Source organism: Aythya fuligula, chromosome 7 (assembly GCF_009819795.1).
Source record: "Aythya fuligula isolate bAytFul2 chromosome 7, bAytFul2.pri, whole genome shotgun sequence".
Taxonomy (NCBI): domain Eukaryota; kingdom Metazoa; phylum Chordata; class Aves; order Anseriformes; family Anatidae; genus Aythya; species Aythya fuligula.
In genome coordinates, this window is record NC_045565.1 from 37498078 (window position 1) to 37518234 (window position 20157).

The window sequence follows — 20157 nt, forward strand, 5'->3', positions numbered from 1 at the left end:
TCCTCATCTGCTTTCAGGGCATCCTCAGGGTGTTTAGGTCTATCACTGAATATTTGGAGCCCAGTCACTTTTACACTTTTGGGTGTAATTTTTCAAACTGATGAAATTACGCTGGTATCTGTGTTTGAGGTATGAAGCTGCAAAAGCACTGCGCAGTTGTTTGAGGCAGCATGGGCTGTTCAGGGCTGGCTGCCTGCACGTCAGGTGCACGGGGCCTGTTTGGGGGGAAGCTCAATAGCCGTTTAATTGTATGTACTTTAGCTGATAAGTCTAATTCAGGAAATGATAAATGGCTGGACACCTGATTTGTTTGCAAATAAAAAGTGATAGATGATTTTATAATGAGTTGATCAGTGTACCCAGCCTGGGTTTTTAACCTTGAATGAATAATAGACATTTAGTGTTAATTTAGCTATACTGGATCAGGTAATCTATGAACAGAGTTGACGAGCATATGCTTTAACGTTGTTCGTTTGTAGCTGCTTTGTCGCCTGGTGCTCAGATGTGCTACACCCAGCCTGGCCTCGCATCGTGCCTTCTCTTCACTTCCTGGGAAGTGGAAGTTGTATCAAAGCTAAAATTTCAAGCGAGTTAAAGGCTGGTGTTTTCAGCGAGCTTCTCGAGGCTGTCGCGGCAGTCCGAGCCGGCCCGCGGCTCCTCTCCGCGGGGAGCTCCAGGGCCCTGCTGCCGGCGCCACCCCCTGGTCGCGCCGCACGCCAGCGCTCGGCGGCCGGGGCCCGGCCGGGCGCCCCGTGAGCCTCGGCCGGCCTCAGGCACCCGGGCAGCCCCGCAGCCCGCCGCGGCCCCGGGCGGGCAGGCGGCGTCCCCCCGCCGCAGGGCTGCGGGGCCGGAGGGGCGCGGCCGGGGGTCCGCGGGGGCCGGGCCGCTCCCGGCGGCTGGGGCCTGCCTGCCCCGGGCCGAGCGGCCTGAGGCTGCCGGCGCGGGGCTTCTCGGCTGCGGGCTCTTAAACTTCGCTGGGACGTAAATGAGTCTGGATAAGGCGTCCCCGCTTAGTACCCGCTAACAGCGCTCGTGTGTTAAGATTATTGTCTTCCTGTCTGAAGCTGCTGCAACTTCTCGTTTGCTGCCTTTCCCCTGACTGAAATGTGGCAGCTAATAGACTCCATTTTACTAATGGAAAATTAATACGTGCTCTTGATGTTCGGGTTTATAAATATGTAAAATATTTTTTAATTGTTGTTAGCAAAACAGGCAGGGAATCAATAATATCAGGCGTGACAAACACCCTGTTGACATGCAGCACAGCCAAAAGCCCTGGTAGGAGATAAGGGCTTCCTGACAGCAGTGCCCCGCGCTAATTAATATTCAGACATTGTCATGTTCGATGATAAATGAATTCCTTGAACTATATTGATATAGTAGGTTAAACATTGAAAAAGTTGGGTTGAACTTTGACTTTAAATATTCATTAAAGCTAATTATGGATTTTATGACTACATGAATTACAGTTTCTGTGTCATCATTGGCAATTTATTTCGAATTTATTTAAAGCAATCTTTATATATTAGCCTTATCACATCTAGTGAGGTAATGCAGTAAATGTTTACTCAGTATAGTAATTAAACTTTTATTCAGGTATTTCCTTTATGCGTTAAATTTCCACAATTGAAATGACGCACTTCAAAAAGAAATTATGTCAATTAGCTGTTAAAAGAAAATACAGCTATTTAAATCTGCAGACTTTTGTGGCAAGATTTCTGTATAACAAAAGGCATAGTGGTTTTAATGCCAGATGTGTAATGCAACAGAGCCAAAGTGTTTATGTTGCTATCAGTAGCAGTTTTCGCAGACGAGTCTCTCAGCGTGGACTTGGGTTGGAGGGGACCTTATAGATTGTCTAGTTTCAGTCCCTGCCCCCTACCCCCCCTTGGGCAAGGATTCAAATAATGAAAGAAATTTCCAGCGTAATGCGGAATATTATTCTAGAACTTAATTAACAGTAATGATCATTTAACTTCAGTTTGTTAACAGGTAAAAGATACCTAGTTTTTTCCCCAACAGTATATTCTTTGGGAGATACATAGCTTTTCTGATTAACTTGTACAAGCCGTAAGTTAAATTCTACCATCTGTTTCTACATCTGGTGATACAATTCTATAGGAACATGGGGTAAGAACAGTCAGGTACTTCATCACTCCTAAAAAAATGCATTTTGTTAATTACACCATTCCCATGAGCTAATTACCCAGCCTTTTCACTGAGTTCCTGAATGTTTTCCTAAGGGCCAGTCTCACAAAAGCTTTCAGCAGATAGGATGTATTTGACTGTGTACACTATAATTAATGGTTGCGATACTGAAAAAATTTCTAGGAGTCCACAGAGGAAATGTTTCAGAGCTAGGAACATGATACAGAAAGCATTGTGTGTTGAGAGCAGAGCACAACAACCAGCGTGCACAGGGGAGCCTGCTGGTTCCCCCAGGGCCATGCTGCTTTCCATGTCCCTGCAAGCACTGGCACCCTTTGCTGGAGGCATCAGCAGCAAGGCCCTGGAGTGCAGTGCAGTGCCGTGCAGCTCGGCCTGGCAGTGGCTCTCATTTTAGACGGTGCTTTGTGGAGTCCAGCACTCTTCTTTCTATTCATCTCTCTTGGTTTCTCTCAATCACTTCATGATAACTCCTGCTTTAATGGTTTACCCTACCCTACCTGTGGGATTTTCTGTGCAGGTCTGTTTGATTTTAGAGTGTTAAAACAAAATAGTTTAGTTTCAGTGTGGAGGGAGACAGGAGAATAATCAGGAATCAGTTTTAACATTCTTGTGCATTTCTAAGATACTTGTCCAGCCTAAAAATTACCATCATTCATGTCTGTCCTACCTGGCTTTTCACTTTGACGCTTGCCGCTATTTTATTTATGGTGTATGTGTGTTTGTGCCTATTCAGAATACTGAAACTTCTCTATAAACCAAAATGTGAATAAATTTAAATTGTAGAACCACCAGCAGTGATTTTGTAGTATTTCCTCATGGCCACCAGTATTGTTTTGAATTGTGTATACATTTATGGGAGAAATTGAGTAACTCAGAATCTGGTGAAGCCCTTTCCCTTTATTGTCAGCTCCTCTCTTTGCTAGTAGGGGTAGAAAGCCACCTAGCTCATCAGTCCAGAGAATTACACAGACTGTCTCTGTGACCGACCACCTGAGGTCACTGGGCTGTGCTGATCTTACTGAACTTTAGAAACTTCTGTTACTGTTGAATGCCAGTGATGTTCATAGTTACAGACCCGTGTTATCAGGTTGGCCTGGCAAATTAAGAACTTTCTGATCCAAGCCTACCTGTGAGCTATCCATTCACTTATCGCTCTGTGTCTGCATTTGTGAAATACAGCGGCTGTGGCTGTTCCTGTCATCTGTGTTCAGAAAATATGACAGAGCGTATAGCATCTCCTAGTTTATTTCCTGGCACAGTACCTCTAGGGTTTGGGTTCAGAGTGGCTAGCAGGGGCTTGTCCTGCTGTGTCTGAGATCGCATTTTAGTAAAAATACCTGTTTACAGATTGTATAGAATTAGTGCTTATAGCAGAAGTAATACATTTAAATAATCCTTAAAATTGGACAAATAAGGAATTTTCTTCTTTACATTTAAAAGTTGAATCATTTGGGGAAATTTTATAATTGTCATGTGTTTCTGTATTACATGGCTTAGATACTGTATATACTACTGCTACCGTATGTAGCGCTAATACTTTTTACGAATAGTATTAAAAATATGAGTAACAAAAGTAAAACAAAGTTCTGGACTTTGAATTGCTGTCATTTAACTTTACTGTTGACATGGCCTGTAATTATATGAGAAATAAATTGAATTAACATAATCTTCTTAAGAAAAGGGCCTAGGCATTCAGCCCTGGAAGTTTTTTACTTTTGTTTCATTGTATTATAACAGTGGATTATATCTGCACTCCATCATTTTACAAGTTAACATTTATGTACATAAACCTGATTAAGTCTGTAACAATGCGGAAGATAGTGATAGCTGTAATTTCCATTCCATTAGAGTTGTACTTCTTTTCAATAATGTATTTAGAATTACACAGCAAAAGCCTATCTTTAATGTCGGTAGCAGCAGTTCCTGAAGCTGTACAGAGTTACCTAATGACTATGTCTTTGTGCAGAATTAGTTGACACTCAATGCTACAAATGTAGACTATCAAATGAAACTTTTGCTGCATAATTCTTCAAAATTAGTTTGGGGGAAAAAAAAAAAAAAAAAAAAAAAAAAAGGAGATATTAAAATTTTAAAAAGTAAAGCAGCCAGCAAATCAGGTTGCCCAGAAATAAATCTGGACCTTGAACACAAGTGACAGTATTATTTTTAATAGAATTACGGCATCTAAATAAAACAGATTTTTTAGAGCGCTTCATTTCTTCTTGTTTTAGTGATGCATGACACACAAAAGCCTCAGGATTCACAATTCTGTCACAAAAATCCAAATTTTCACCCATCTTTAAAATTATTTGTGCCTGGCTTAGATAGATCACTTATTTCCAAATTTTTGTTTACCCTTATATTTCCATATCAACTAGAGTTGGACTCAATGATTCTTGTGGGTCTCTTCCAACCTGGGATATTCTCTAAGTGCGTATGAATGAACTATGACAAGGGAAATTCCAGTTTGAGTAAAGAAGGAAAAAAGTTTACCCTAAAGGCGGTCACACAGTGAAACAGACGCTTCAAAAGGGGCAAGAGGGTGCAGTCTCAAGCTTGGAGATTTTTGAAGCTCATCTGGGCAATGGCCGGAGCAGCCCCGTTGTCAGCCCTGCTTTGGACAGGGGTTGGCCTGGACACGCCAGAGGTCCCTTCCAGCCTATGTGATTCTGCTATCCTAGATTATGAGAAAAAGAAAAGTTCCCTTGAAAACTGTTTTTGAATGTTATAGGTAGGCTGAATTATCCACACATGACTGATGTAGTCCAGGATTTCCCATTCCAGGATTCCAGTTTCATTTGCTTTTACATTTGTCAGACTTCAGGCATGTGGGATGTTATTTTCCAGGTACTTTGCTAGGCTTTTCTTTCTTCCTGTAAGGAGCAGAAACAAAGCTGTATCCTTATACTAAGTTCTTAGAGTGATATCACATAACAAAGTGGTATCCTTATACATGCCAGATTTTGGCCTATGCATTGAAGAAAGATGTAGGCCAGCTGGGGAGAATTCAGAAAGAGCAAAAAGTGACTCAGAATCTAGAGAACATGACTTTAATTCATTCTATGAAGTTAATAGAAGCTTCTGGTAAAACAATCATGTTTAACTGGATTTTATAGCTGAGAACATATTGAGCTGTTGTTTTTTTTTTTTTTTTTTTTTTTTTTTTTGTAGCATGCATATATCAGATTCAAATAATTTAAACTTAGTACAATACTTTTGTTGTATGTTTTTGTTTAAAGTCAGCTCTCTAAATAAATGTGCAGGTAACAGCTCACTTTCTAGAATCCTTCCACTCAGGTACTTTACATAATTGTTACCACTGATTTCAGTAGAATAAAGTCTGCGTATGTATAAAACACCTCGATGTTAGCAATAGTGGATGCTTATGCATAAGATAAAATGCCATGATACAGAACTGTGCAGTGAGGTGCCCGCTTATCTGAGCATTTACCACATTCACTGCCTTTCCAAGTCAGTGTGAAGCAAAGGTACTGCAGCTGGGCCCCATGTGCCAACCCCATCTGAAAATAATAACAACTTTCTACCATCTGTGTTTTTAATCAACGACGATGCCTATGAGCAGTGCCTGTGTGCGTTCTAAAAACAAGACACTTCTAGTATAAGATTTGCCACTTTTCTACAGGCGTAGAAGTTGTGGCAGCATATATTTTTCTTTCTTTTTTTGAATTGTGGGCTTTCTAAGTGTAGTTATTTTCAAGTACAACAGTTGAATTTTAACTGTAACTTGCATTAAGACTTTTAAGCACTTAAGACTAATTACTAAGTCATTTTAAGACATTTATCTAGTTTTATCTAAGAGATAAAATGTACTTTCCCCCCCCAATAATACTCTTTATATATCGTGTAAATATTTAAAAATAATCACTTACATTTTTAATAACCAAGGGTCAGAGTATAATCAAAGTTTAGTTAGAGACAGCAGAGCTTTATTAATTGCTAATAATACTGTATTCAGTATTTATTATATTCAGTTAGTTATTAAATAGCAGGTTGCAATACTTTTGTATTGGGATTTTTTTTTTCTGGCGGTGTGTCCTTGTTGCAGGATAGTTAACCTTGAGTCCTCTGCAAGAATGTCTCTTGTATTTTCTTATTTGCCTCCTCCATATTAATAAAAAAAAAAAAAGGCAAACCAAAAACGGAAAGCAAGCTGACTGGGTCACAGGGAAGTGTACTCATCAATTAAATGTGTGACAGTGTTTTCTGTTGGATGGACTAATATGTCAAGGAGAGGGGCTGGACCTCATGTTTGTGTTTTTGACAAATCAGCAAATGTTTCATCTCTGGATGTGCAGAATCTCATAAATAATGCAGCAGTCACAGAACCAAAACAGTATTCTGCCAGGAGGGTCTCTAACATTACAGGGGTAAAAAGACAGAAAGAAACAAAATCATCCTTTTTGTTTAATGCATTGTTTCTTGTATACTTCTCAGTAAGACTTTATGTAGACACAGGATACTGTCTTTTCTCCACTTCAGCTGCTTCTGTTGGGTGAATCATATGTGTTTAAAGGCTCATCAAATTTTCATTTAAAATTCATTCATTTTTATACTATGTTATAAGCATGTCTCAGAAACAGTCCAGCTAACGCAGGAGGTCCCACCCAAACCTCAGGAAGCACATCTGAGCTGTGCGGAGATGAACCACTGCCACAGGTTGCCCAGAGAGCTAGTGGAGCCTCCTCCTTGGAGATCTCCAAAAGCCTCCTGGACGTGGTCCGGGGCAATCTCCTCCAGGTGGCCCTGCTGGAGCAGGGGTTGGACCATATGGACCCAGAGGTCCCTGCCAGCCTCAGTCAGTCTGTGGTTTGGGGATTCTGTGAATCCATAGCAAGCTGGCCCCCTTTTTCACCAGCTAAACAACACAACCTGCATTGCAGTCAGTCTGAAGATAGATAGCATTTCACCCAAGTGCTTTAGCCTGTAAAAGTAAGAGGTATGCTTAAGTGGTATCCTGAATAAAGATGCTTTCTTTAATGAGGGACACAATAAACCTTAAATAAAAGCTTAAGATCTCAGAAATCTGCAGAAACCAGTAAAGTACTTAAGTATATGTAAGGGAGAGGTACTAATATCGTGCTAAATATGGGTGGACTTCATTATGCTTTTAAAATCAATTTGCTGGTATGGGTGGGAGTTTATATGTTTTTCTGAACATAGTAGATATTACTTGTATGTTTACATGCTTTATTCAGTCATAGACTGAATCATGAAAACTCTTACATAATTCCACAACTGGATTAAGTCACTGTTTTGAAAGAAAATAAGGAAAATAGGTGCTCAAGACTAGATCAGCAGAAGGAGTTATGATTACACATGCTGTATAAATCCAAACTATTAATGCATAATGCATAATATTTTAAGTGGTAGCTCTTTATTTGGGGAGGGAGGAGGAGAACAGGATGCTAAACTCTACTTCTGCTTATATGTAATATGACACGCCAATCATGCTGGTGTCAAGAAACTCAACATGTATTCAAGCAGCTAAGTCCCTGCTAGATATTTTTATATTCTTTCTCTTCAGCTCAGTGCATCATAGGAAAATACTTGACTCTGTAGTCTTCACACTGGCAATAGTAGTAGCACTTGCTCTCCAGGTGTGACTAGCAGAGGACATACCGTACTGTTCAGTCATTGTAACTATTGTCAAAACACTTTTTCACTAGGAAATTTATATAAACATGTACAAATATTCCCAACATTCTTGTCGGATTTTCAGTTTTACGCCCACTCTGCAGTTGGCAGCTATTGAGTCTGCACAGCTGAGTAGGAAGATGGAAATCACAGAATCAGAGAATTGTCTAGGTTGGAAGAGACCTCAAGATCATCGAGTCCAACCTCTGACCTAACACTAACCAGTCCTCCACTAAAATGTATCGCTAGGTTCAACATCTAAACTTCTTTTAAAGACCCCCAGGGATGGTGACTCCACCACTTCCCTGGGCAGCCCATTCCAATGCCTCACAACCCTCTCAGTAAAGAAGTTCTTCCTAATATCCAACCTAAAACACCCCTGGCACAACTTTATCCTGTTCCCCCTCGTCCTGTCACCAGGCACATGGGAGAATAGACCAACCCCCACCTCGCTACAGCTTCCTTTAATTCAGCCGACTATCCACCATCACTCCCAGGTCCTTCTCTGCCTGGCAGCTCTCCAACCACTCATCTCCCAGCCTGTAGCTCTGCTTGGGGTTATTGCGCCCCAGGTGCAGGACCCGGCACTTGGCCTTGTTAACTTCATGCAGTTGACCTCAGCCCATCGGTGCAGCCTATCCAGATCCTCCTGCAGAGCTTTCCTACCCTCGAGCAGATCGACACACGCACCTAACTTGGTGTCATCTGCAAACTTACTGAGGGTGCACTCAATCCCCTCATCCAGAAAAAATGAAATCACAGAAATCCTGTGACTCATGCTCAAAGGCAATTGACTCTCTCAAGCCTTCCCTTGTTTCTGCACTATGCAGTCTCCTAAAGCATTTGTTTTGCACTTGGTGTGTAACAGAAATTGTCAGAATTGTCACAATTCTTTTTATTGTAAAAGAACTGTGGGGAAGCGATCTGTGTTTAGAAAGGTGCTTGTCTGTGTTACTAATTACGTCCATTCATTTAGTATTTCTAAAAGTATGCCTGATAATTATGTCCTTACCATGCTTAGTCAAATGTTAATGATCTTTATAATAGTATACAAAGCTTCAGAGAAACAGCTAAGGAAATTAATATTTTTATAGATTTTATGAAATGCAAAAATCATGTTTTTATTGCAGAGCATGATGCTTTAGTTTTTGTAAGCCAAAGTAGATATTTTTATAATTTCCTATTTTATTGCTTTTTTTACAGGCTCTAGGAAGTTTTTACTTTCTTCATGAATCTTTGAAAAACATCTACCAGTTTGATTTTAAAGGTAAGCAAAGGAATTAAATGCCATTAATTGTCTATTGGCTTTATACATGAAGGCAGTTTTCTTGTCATCTTTTCCTAATAGTGGTACCTAGCAGTTTTTCCATGATATGCAAACTTCTGTATAATGCATGCAAGTCTACTGATGGTAGGATTTCCTTTTCTTACCTTTTATAGACCTCTTAGAAGAAGTCAATGGACTGGCCACAGGTTGAAAACTGGTGCATTAATCATTCACATGCAAAAGGGACCTTTGGGTCTATAGAGATCCCTGACGATTTCAAAAGAACTCTAAATACCCTCAAGGTTCTTCTATGTAGATCAGATGTAGGACCAAGACCTTAAATGTCCGGCAGTGATGGTCATTCTGCAAAGCTGCTGAGCTAGATTTATGGCTCAAATTACTTTGGAGCAGTACAGGTCAGTAGGAAAGTGCCACTGTTTCTAACCCGCATTGATCCATCAGGTTAGAAATCTTGCTAAATCTCAGAAGTTTAAAAGTAATGCAGACTAGGTACATTAAATATTAGAAATATCATAGGTGATTATTGAATGCTTCCTGAAGATGTGTATAGCAAAGACTACACAAAACGTTTTTACAAACATATTTCAGTTCAGAACTGTCTGTACATGTAATACAAAAATCTTGCGAGCTTCATTTAGCTTACTGAGCAAAATCACATTAACGTTACATCTAGCATCCCATTAATTTGAGACACTGTTAAAATGATGGTAACTATAGAGCGAACTAATTGTCTTAATTATATAGATTAATTAGTTTTATTCTCAGTAGAGACAAATCATCTCTGCTCATTTAATCAAGGGTACAGGGTCTTCCTTTCTTGAAATAGTAGTTCTTGAATTTAGTTTCTTGAATAGTAGTATCTTGAAGAGTAGTTCCTTGAATGGTAGTTCAACATATATAACAATTAAAGGTTTAACCAGCGTTATTCTGTCTGTCATCACTGATTTCAATGCTGAAGGAAAGTTTTAGATCTAATATCATAGGCAGTCCAGAACATATTTTATTTCTGAGCGAGCATATTGGAAAAGTCAATAGTGATGTAAGGACTTCTAATAAGCGGTCAGCCTGCATGTCTAGTCTTTCTCCCAAACCAGAACAGTTCAGCAGACACTTAAGTAATGACTTATAATAACTATGAAATAATGAAATAATAACTGTGTGCAGGGTTTAAATATTGGAGGAAATCGACTTTGCTCATGAAACTGGGTGTCTAAGATGTTGCCCAGTCCCCAGATTGAACAACCTACTGGTCCACTGTGTGTGTGAAAGAGAAAGAGCCAGTAAAAGAGGCAAAGAAGCATGCATTTGTGTCCAAGATGGAAGCATTCATGACTGTTCATTCATTTTGCCTTATGAATGGCTTTGTGTTATAATTTGTGAACTATATCTGCAATTCCTGATTAGGTGCCACCACAATTTCACAGCACCAGTGCTGGAGGACTTAGCAGTTTCTCTCTGAATTCCACCTAAAGCTTCCTCCCCTTTTATCATATATGAGAGGTGTCCAGCTCTAGCAACATTTGACAGAGTGAAATGATGGTTGTGTTAGGAGAAGAGGAGCATTCTGGGTCTATTCATCATTGATTGACAGCTTATTTTGCTACTGTAGAGCTTTTAAAAGAAAATGTAAAAATTAGAAAAAAATGAGAAAACAGAAGACAAAAGTCTAGATAAAAATAATAGATGTAAAAAGAATAAACAGGTACTTGTTCCAGAAAATAAACATTTTAAATGTTCAGTGCCTCATTTTGCTGAGCAAAACCTGTCATACACTCTTTAGCAAAGCCAGTTGAGGTGTGAACCATGGACATAAAGATGCGTTTGGCCAACTCATAACTTGGAAAAAAAACTCTTAAGAAAAATCAAAGGAAATCAGGTGCTACACTGGAAAAGTGTTATAAGTCACCTGCTGTTCTCCTAATGTAGAGCAAAATCAGTCTCCCAATGTAGTGTTTGTAAAATATAACCCTGAAGGCTCCCATCTTTCAGGCAAAATGTAAAACTTGCCTCCTCTCTCATGACTATTGACATTTTCACGGTGCTTTAAGCTCTTAAATCAGAGGTAAAATCCAAATGGATACAAATGTTCTCTGCACAAAACTCACTATGAAATTCTGGTTCTACTCAAAAGCATGCAAAAAATCCATGTTTAAATACAATTTAATGTTCCTGTAACATAACTGTATCTTTTCAAAATTCACTACCTGGTTAGACGTGGCTTAATACAGCCTTTAGAAGAATATAGATTGTTTCTGGTTTTGAGTTCTCAAGAAGAAATATTTGAGTTTAAAAGTAAGAACAACTTTTTCCTACAGCCTCATGCATTAATTCTACAGCATAGAAGGTGTTGGACTATTTTTACAGTTGTCAGAGGCCCAAAAGTTTGCTCACAATTTAAACTACTGAAAAGCTGTGTGCTCTGCAGAGCCATCATGTAGCAGAGGGGTTTGCTGACTGGGGTGTTAGGCTGACTTCAGTCCATCTCTCATCTATTCAACAGTGCCACAGCTTTGATTAGCAGAACAAATCTTGTTTTCTCTGGTGTGAAATCAGAAACAGTGTGAAAGTATTTTTACTTGGAAATTGATTAGAAGGCACGCTTCTTTTCTGTTGCACTGGTTTATCAGCAGTCATGTAAATGAATCACTAGTTCATATTTAGCATTGATGTTAACATAACTTGATGGTAAAATTCCTCCTTTTTGCCAAGTGCTACCTTTTATTTAGGTTCTCACAGAAAAAGCCTTCAGTCCTTACAGATCTGCCAAATGTATTCTGTATCCTGAATGACGTCAGGATCTTTTTGCTGACACTGTTAAACTTGTGAAAGAGGCACATCCATCCATGATCTACTTGGAATGATGCTGCATTAGTTTATCGGGACATTTGTTTAGTCTTCCTATGGGAGCCAGATCTCAAAGTGATTGGCACATAAAGAATGATTTCTTTTTCCCCTGAAAGAAGTATTGCTACATTACAGTAAATGCTTCCTCTGATGATATAAAATACTTTATCTAGACAACTTAAAGTGACAAGTTTTTGTGTTGCTTGGTATTTTCACCAGATATCCAGTAGAACTAGGCCATTCAGGGCTCTTGACAATAGCGGTTTGGGAGTTTTTCTCTGATGCATACCTAGTCAAAACTCAATCCAGTTGGATAGTTCCAGCTTATTGTTAACTGTCAGATAGCTACCCAGCTTCCCATGTCAGAGGAGTTTGATAAATTTGGTCAAGTTCTCACTTCTAGAGATGCCAGGACATTGCCCTGATCAGGAGAAAGGCTGAGTACAAAGCGGTTCAAAAAGCAGAACTGCTTGTTCATGGTCCATATAGATCCATAGATTGTTCTTTAACGTTGAAAAGTCTGTGTTATTTCTATCTGTGATGCAACCGTTCATTAAAAAGTTCTAAAGAGCTTTGCTTTACCACTAAATCTCTTCTACAAACACAGTACCCATTCCAGCTTTAAATTCACATGTCAACCTTGTGCTGATAGCAAGAAATCGATAATCTGAAAGAGTTGGGTGGCTACATTGTCACAACACATACAGGATTTGGATGAAGCGAGTCTCATTCATCTTCTACATATTCCCACATTAAGATTTTTATTTTCTTGGTTTACAAAAGACCTATTTGTCCTGAGGTCTGATTTTTATTTTTTTAAATAATTTTCACTCTCTGAACTGATTAATGGGCATCAAACTAAAACTAAAACTTGTTGATTACATTACTGGCCTTCTTGATTGATGAAGGCTGGCATGTAGCAGTAGGGACGTTGGCAGAGTTGGAAACTGTTTCCACCTATGCACATAGGGACTGCTGTACTATATCAGACCGGTAACTGTTTTTAAATATGGCAGAGATTCAGAGGAAGATGAAGGAAATCCTCTGGTGGGCAGCTATAGAACAGTTACATCTCAGGAGTCAGTCAAGGTTAGACCTTAAAGTTTAACAACAGTCCTCTCGAGGGCTCTGCTCATGCATGTATGATTTCAGTTGTAATTCTGGGTATTTAAACAGTTACGAATATCCAGTATTTTTCAGGATCTTGCTCAAGTCTGACGGTCTGGGATAATAAGATGCCCATCATCAAAATAATGCATTAGGTAGAGAATAAACTTCACATTTATATTGTGTTTCACATAGCTATTTCTGAATGTAATTGACTGTTCCCATTCCTGTCTTGGGACATAACAGAAGAAATTTCTGATTTTCCTGCTGTAGGCCACTCAGTATTTAGTTTCAGTGCAGTTTTCTGCCTGCTACTCTCACTTCTTTGAGGAAAAACATGCACTCTCTCCATTATAAGTATTTTTTTCCCCATTTCTTGTTTTATCTCAGAGTATGGTAGTGCTGCAGTGACTTCAGTGGATTGCTTGACCATGTCACCTTTCTTTGCAGGAGAAATTGTTAACCAAAAACAGATTTAATTTTCACAGAAGAAGCTGCCTACCTGTTTTTCAATTTCTGCTTTTCTAGGAGGCGTTTGAGAAAATAGTGAGGAGGCAGTTGCACACTCAGGCTGGTCAGATTTAGATATTAATAAGGAATTGTACTAATGCTATAAGAAAGACCTGGACATACTGGAGCAGGTCCAGCAAAGTGCCACTAAGATATTGGAGCATCTTCCATGTGAGATGGGGATGAGAGATCTGGGACTGTTTTTGTCTTGTGACATGAAGGCTGGAGAGGGACCTCATCAGTAAGTGTAAATACCTGCAGGGAGAGTGCAAAGAAGAGGCAGCCAGGCTCTTCTCAGTGCTGCACAGTGACAGGACAAGAGGCGACAGGCCCAAATTTAAATACACCACTTAAATGTAAGAGAAAATATTTTTGATAGGAGGTCAGACACTGGAGCAGGCACCCCAGGAAGGCTGTGGGGTCTGTGTTCCTGGAGAGGCCCAATCCTGAGCACCCTTCTATAGGTACCTGCTGGGAGCAGGTTGGGACGGGGATCTCCAGAACTCCCACCAGCCCCACCGACCTGTCTACTGGTGACTTCTTCCCACCTTGCTACAAAACTGAGGTGTTCATACTTAAAAGCAATTCACTAAAAGATTTGTTGACCTGAACCCTGAAAAATAGCTTTCTTTTTTTTTTTTTCTTTTTCCCTTGAGAGTTTGAGGAGGTGGTATTTGGGAATTACACATCCTTCAGTAAATACTGGTATTTGTACTCATTCCTACGAAGCTTCCTGCAATAGCTGGATTATTACTCCTGTGCTAGTCAGCTCCTCCAGACAGACACAGCTTACTGTCTAGTATCCTTTATTTTAGTTTTTTAACTGACACGGCTAGCCAAGCAGCAGATTTAAATATGGCCAGACTCTAAGTAGATGATAATTGTCAATATTGTTGATTTGAAGCAGCAGGCCAAAAGCTGAGATAATTTTAATGACTGCATACTAGTTTGCTGTGTAAAAGTTGTGATTACAGATGTGTTACAAATGTGATGACAAATGTGTTAACAAGCATAAGTTGATGTTCATATAGGTAGACTTAAAATCTGAAAAAAATAGTTGCTAGATAAACCATGGAGATAATCATCACTCATAAGTAACACTTTTCACCTTAATGTGTTTTTTATTAATTTTCCTGTTAATTATCCAGTGTGAATTGCTGGATATTGGCTGAGGATGCGAATAGGTGTTTCTTTGAAGAGCCATGTCAGAAAGTGAGTGCTTGAGGATACAGAGGCTGAATTCATAATTAGAGCTCCAACACTTCACATCGCTCTGAGTAGTAAAAATAATAATAACCCTAATTGTATAGCTTGAGAATGTCAGATGTAAGAGAGTATGTTTATACGTTTTAGTGGTCTCAATTTTGTTTTGTTTTGTTTTGTTTTTTTCCCAAGAACAACTCAGTGCTTGCCTACTTCTGCTAAGACCTTACCTGTTACACAGATGCAACAGCTTTTCCAATGAGTGCTGTAAGTTGTTTGTAACACTGAATATATGTATGTTAAGTTTGTTTTATATCTATTCCTAGCTAAGAAGTATAAAAAGGTTACCGGGAAAGAAATCTACTCAGACACTTTAGAAAGCACGCCCATGCTGGAAAAAGAGAAGTTTCCACAGGATTATTTCCCTGAGGTATGTACATTCCCAGATACCAGGTTTCATTCTGATTTGCTCTGATTACTTGAGTAACTGTTCTAAGAATGTAAATAAGGTCAGTATTGAGTCTTGATTTTTTTTTTCTTTTCTTTTTGGTGTATCCGTTTCTTATAACCAGTTTCTTATATAGATGTCGGTTTCTTATATATATGTTTTAAACCAATGCATGAATTTACTAAGTTCAAATGGAGTTCTTTGTGTAGCAGAAAATGCTTGTGAAGGATGGAGACAGTGATGAAAAGTCTTGTTTATACATTTAAAACCAAAGAAATAGCACACAGTGCCAATTGCAAGCCTGTTTCAGGGGGTCTTAACTCCCTGACAGGGTGAGACACAACTCCGAATTGATTCCATTTGTATTCAGCTGTTGCAACTCATGGTTGCAGTGATGCTGGCTTTTCTTTGGCACTGCTAGGTACTGCTGCAGATATAGGGGGAATTCTTACTGGCACAAGAAAGCACACAATTTTCAAACATACAGATATTTTTCTTCACACTGCCATTGTATTCCCTTCTGTTTCTGCTCTCCTAAGAAGAGCGTACTGTGCGTCTGGACTAAAGCCTTTTCAAACCCAGAAACACAGGATAACCTGATGCTTTCCTTCCATTGCAGCTGCAAGTGCAATTGCACGTGTGACTTTGCATGCAGTTCTGGTACTTGATGACCTTAATTTCTTCATTTTTTAATTTTAAGAACATCTAGATCATGTCTAAGTGTTTGACAGTTATTGTTCACTACAAACCAGGTGAATACATTTGTTGAATTAACGTACCATTTGTGGATTAAATTGGCTCACTTTAATATTAGAAAGAACTAAGTAAACTTTAAAAATTACTTAGAATGTGTAAATATCCACACTTACAGACACTGAAGTAATATATGTGTGCTTGGAACAGGGTTGCATAAATAGTTTGAAGCTGCTGGGATGTTGGTTATTCTTTTTTCTTTTCTTGGATGCTAACTTTATTTTTGTAATGTTTTTTATCTCTCTGCTGGAAGGGAAAACTGCCTTTGATGTAATTTTACAAGTTTTTACTTCTTCTAATAAACATCTTAAATATTTTTTGGAGTTAAGTGTTACATCATGTTGAAGGAAATTCAAGTGGTTACTTGGATATTTATTTTTCTACTCTATCAGCAATAAACTGTAGCAGTATGGGTCATTGACAGCGTAAGTAGGACATGAACACTGCTGTTGAATGATTTTATTGTAATACTGAGAGCACTGAACAGCAGCATGATTTCTGTTAACACATGTAGCAGGAATAGGCCAAATTAGGAATTGTTCATTGATACCTAGGAAGAATTATTTCCATCATTACTTCAGTACTGTTGTTTAATCATGAGACTGGCAAATTTGTAACTTCATAGAATCATACAATGTCTCGGGTTGGAAGGGACCTTAAAGATCATCCAGTTACAACCCCCTGCCACAAGCAGGGATGCCACCCCCTGGGTCAGGTTGCTCTGGGCCCCATCCAGCCTGGCCTTGAACACCTCCAGGAACGGGGCATCCACAACCTCTCTGGGCAACCTGTGCCAGTGCCTCACCACCCTCTGAGCAAAGAATTTCCTCCTAATCTCTAATCTAAATCTCCCCTCTTTTAATTTAAAACCATTCCCCCTTGTCCTATCATTATCTGATTGATCAGAGTCACTCTATCTTTTTTATAAGCCCCCTTGAAGTACTGAAAAGCTGCAATTAGGTTATCCTGGAGCCTTCTTTTCTTCAGGCTGAGCAGCCCCAGCTCTCTCAGCCTTTCTTCTTAGAAGAGGTGCTCCAGGGTACCTCTCATTTCCTCCTCTCCCTTCTCCTCCCTGTCCTGCTGAGGACGGGCAGTGTGGTACTCAGCTGCTTCCTGACATTAAACCGTGCTCACTCGTAACTAAGACATGAACAAATCCTTGAAAGGTCTGTTCTCGCACACAGCACAATACCTGGTAATAGTGTTGCTTGCAGGACGTATAGAACAGCCTGGGGGATTAATTTGTTTTATTTCAGAGCTTCACACAGAGAGGAAGCTGCTAAGGGCTCTCAGGAACTGCATTGATGAAGATAGCAGCAGCATTGATATCTACAATTCTGTGACTTTTTGTGGTCATTCAGTGTGTAACCAGGCACGCATCAAGCCAGCATATTTTTTGTTTGAAAAATTAGGAAACTTGAAAAATTAGAAAACAATTGTGATCATTTTATACTACACTGTTTTTCATTTTGGACTAAAGACCAAGGAGTCTCTCAAGCATACATAAGCACAGCAAGAACAATAAAAAAATAACAGTAACATAATTTTGGTTCTCTTATACACATTTGATAATATTTTTAAAGCTAAAATTAATTCCTGATATTACCTGTTTTATTCCTAGCCAAATGCTGCTAATAATGATACTAATTTAAAGACCACAAAATAATTTGTATTTTGAAAATGAGTTCACACAGCAGAATGCATGAACAGCATATCACATCAGATACTACATTTACATGCTCTTGCATGTTTTAGCCAGACTTCTCATATCACATTTACAATATTTTTGTGTGAAAAATGGTTTAAGACTGATTTCTTTTCTTTTTATTACTGCTGTTTAAGGATGATCTAAAAGTAATTACAATGATTGAGGCATAATGCAATTCAAAATAATTACAGCCCACTGCATATAAAACTAACAAAACTTTCTGTCTTGATTTATGGGGCCTCTTGGCTAGGCATAAGACTCAAATGATGCCTCTGGGAGCAACACTCCAGATAATGTTAGGCCATTTTAAAAAAAGCAGATTTGTGTAGTCTATCAGGCCTGAGTAATTTTTTTTTTCCCGTAGTGAGAAATTGGTTGTTATCATAGATCACAGATACTGCTCAAAGCTCTTATGAAAGATGAATTAATTTCACTAATGCTTTAATGCAAACCTTTCATGGAGAAGGCTGTATGGTGATAACCTTACTGCGGTCTCTCCTTTCTCAATGATGATTTATGTTGTCTTTTAGTAGATGAAACTGCCTGTATTCACAATCCATCTGCTGGCTAAAGGAATCCTATTAACAGAGGATCTGAGAAGAGACTTAATATTGTGAGGTGAAAGATGTGGTATCCCCTTTCTGGGACGTGAAGTTGGATGTTTTTTTTCTTATTTTAAAATGTAGATACCTCTCTTAGAGCACAGATGATCTATATCATCTCTACCTGGTTTTATGTTGTTTTACAGATGGTGGATCAGCTAGTTAATATATGTTACAGTCAAAATAAAGATAATTTCTTTAAAATCTGGAATATGAAACAGTTTTTTCTTTTTGCCTTTCTAGGCTATAGTTCTTTACATTCTGTTTCCAAAATTTTCTTCTTTCCAAGCACTGTATTTGAGAATATTAAAGCACATCAATGACCCAAAATATGTGAGGCACGTTGCTCATCTGCAGTACGTATCTAAGGTGAAAGACGACATTTTTATATTTAAGTTAAACAATTGTTCACCTATGGGGCTGTATTTGGTCCAAAGCCTACTAACTTTTCCTTTCTTAATGTTAAATGAATTATTAATGTCAAGCATGTGAATTATTTATTGAAGCTAAAGGAATTAATTGTTTTCAATCTATCAATATCTAAAGGTAATTTACAGGTTTTTGTGTGGAACACACAAATTACACACTAAAACAAACGCCATTTGATGAAGTAGAGGCATAGGTGTCCTTGCTTTATTCAGCCTAGGCTGAGTAACGCATTCATCAGATCTCCAGCGCAAGCTGAAGCACCTCTCCGGTCTCCTGTGCTGGCTTTCTCTAGGGCTGGAGTCTTTTGATTAGGCCCAACCCATCATGTTTCCATCCACCATTGCTGTTTTTGTAATTATTTTAAATCATATGTTCCAGTAATAATATAATTTTTCTGTATAAATACATCCAAAAGAAAGTCATACGTGGTCAGTTGCTGAGTTAGGCTTATCCTAACATTAACAGCAAAGGCACTGTGAGATAAGAGTTCCAATTTTGGCATTTGGGACAAGTCATGTCACCTTGTCATGACTGGCAATCTCATGTATAGCTGTCATGTTATCACCATGCTACTATTACTTTAATAATATACATTTTGTTATGGTAGTTATCTACCTTTAGTAAATACTGCATTCTCAGGATACTTCAGGTGAAATGAGCTTCAGAGTTGCTATTGTATTTTGGTTTGGGGGCCTAAAATTTAGGTCCTTTGTTTATACTCCCATCAACCCTAAATTCTGCTGTTTGAGAGAAAGGAACTCCTGTAGATTTAAATGTTATTTGGAGAGTTTAGTAAAATACAGGAGAAAAAAGATGTCTTGAAAGAAAACAGAATAAATTGTATCTCTGTGGATATGAAGTGTGAGAACAGGCTGGTGGTTTGTGTTACTCTTTCTCATCATTGTTTTATATGTATACCTGTACCCATTGCTTCCACAGGCCTTCTGCCAACTTGACATTGTAACTTAAAACTTTCTTACAAGTAAATACTTAACTCTGTCTTAACATCAAAAGCTGCATATTATTGTATTTCTGTTTTCTAAAATAACTTTCAGTGAACAAATTATATATTGCTACTGGTTGGTTTCTTCACTGGTGATGTGTATACAAAAAAGCCAACAGCAATAACGATTGAAATGTTGCATGGTGTTGTATGTGAAAATAAGTGGAGCAAGTGTATGTTTTATCATGTATTTATTATATTTGTTTACATCATACACAGACTTAAATTTGGTCTTCTGGTAGATGTATTATTAAGTACAACTCTATGCTGTATTCTGGTAAATAAATGGTAATCAAAGCAGTATGTCAAAAAGCAAATTATCACTTAAATTACTGATATTACACTACGTAGTAGACTTTGTCACTCGATTAACTTCACATTCTTGAGGTCTCCTTATACATTTTTTGATAAGTGAACTTTAAATTTATATAATGGCTC

At 38.6% G+C, this 20157-nt stretch overlaps 1 protein-coding gene across 3 annotated transcripts in view; it reads left to right on the plus strand.

Moving 5' to 3' along the window:
* The window catches only part of INPP5A (inositol polyphosphate-5-phosphatase A), a 240465-nt gene that overhangs the window by 115534 nt on the left and 104774 nt on the right, over positions 1 to 20157 (plus strand). For all 3 annotated transcript variants that reach the window (XM_032191089.1, XM_032191091.1, XM_032191090.1), the window contains exons 5-6: positions 9028 to 9091; positions 15103 to 15206. In XM_032191089.1, coding sequence (XP_032046980.1) covers positions 9028 to 9091; positions 15103 to 15206 — 168 coding nt within the window. The remainder of the gene's footprint in view (positions 1 to 9027; positions 9092 to 15102; positions 15207 to 20157) is intronic.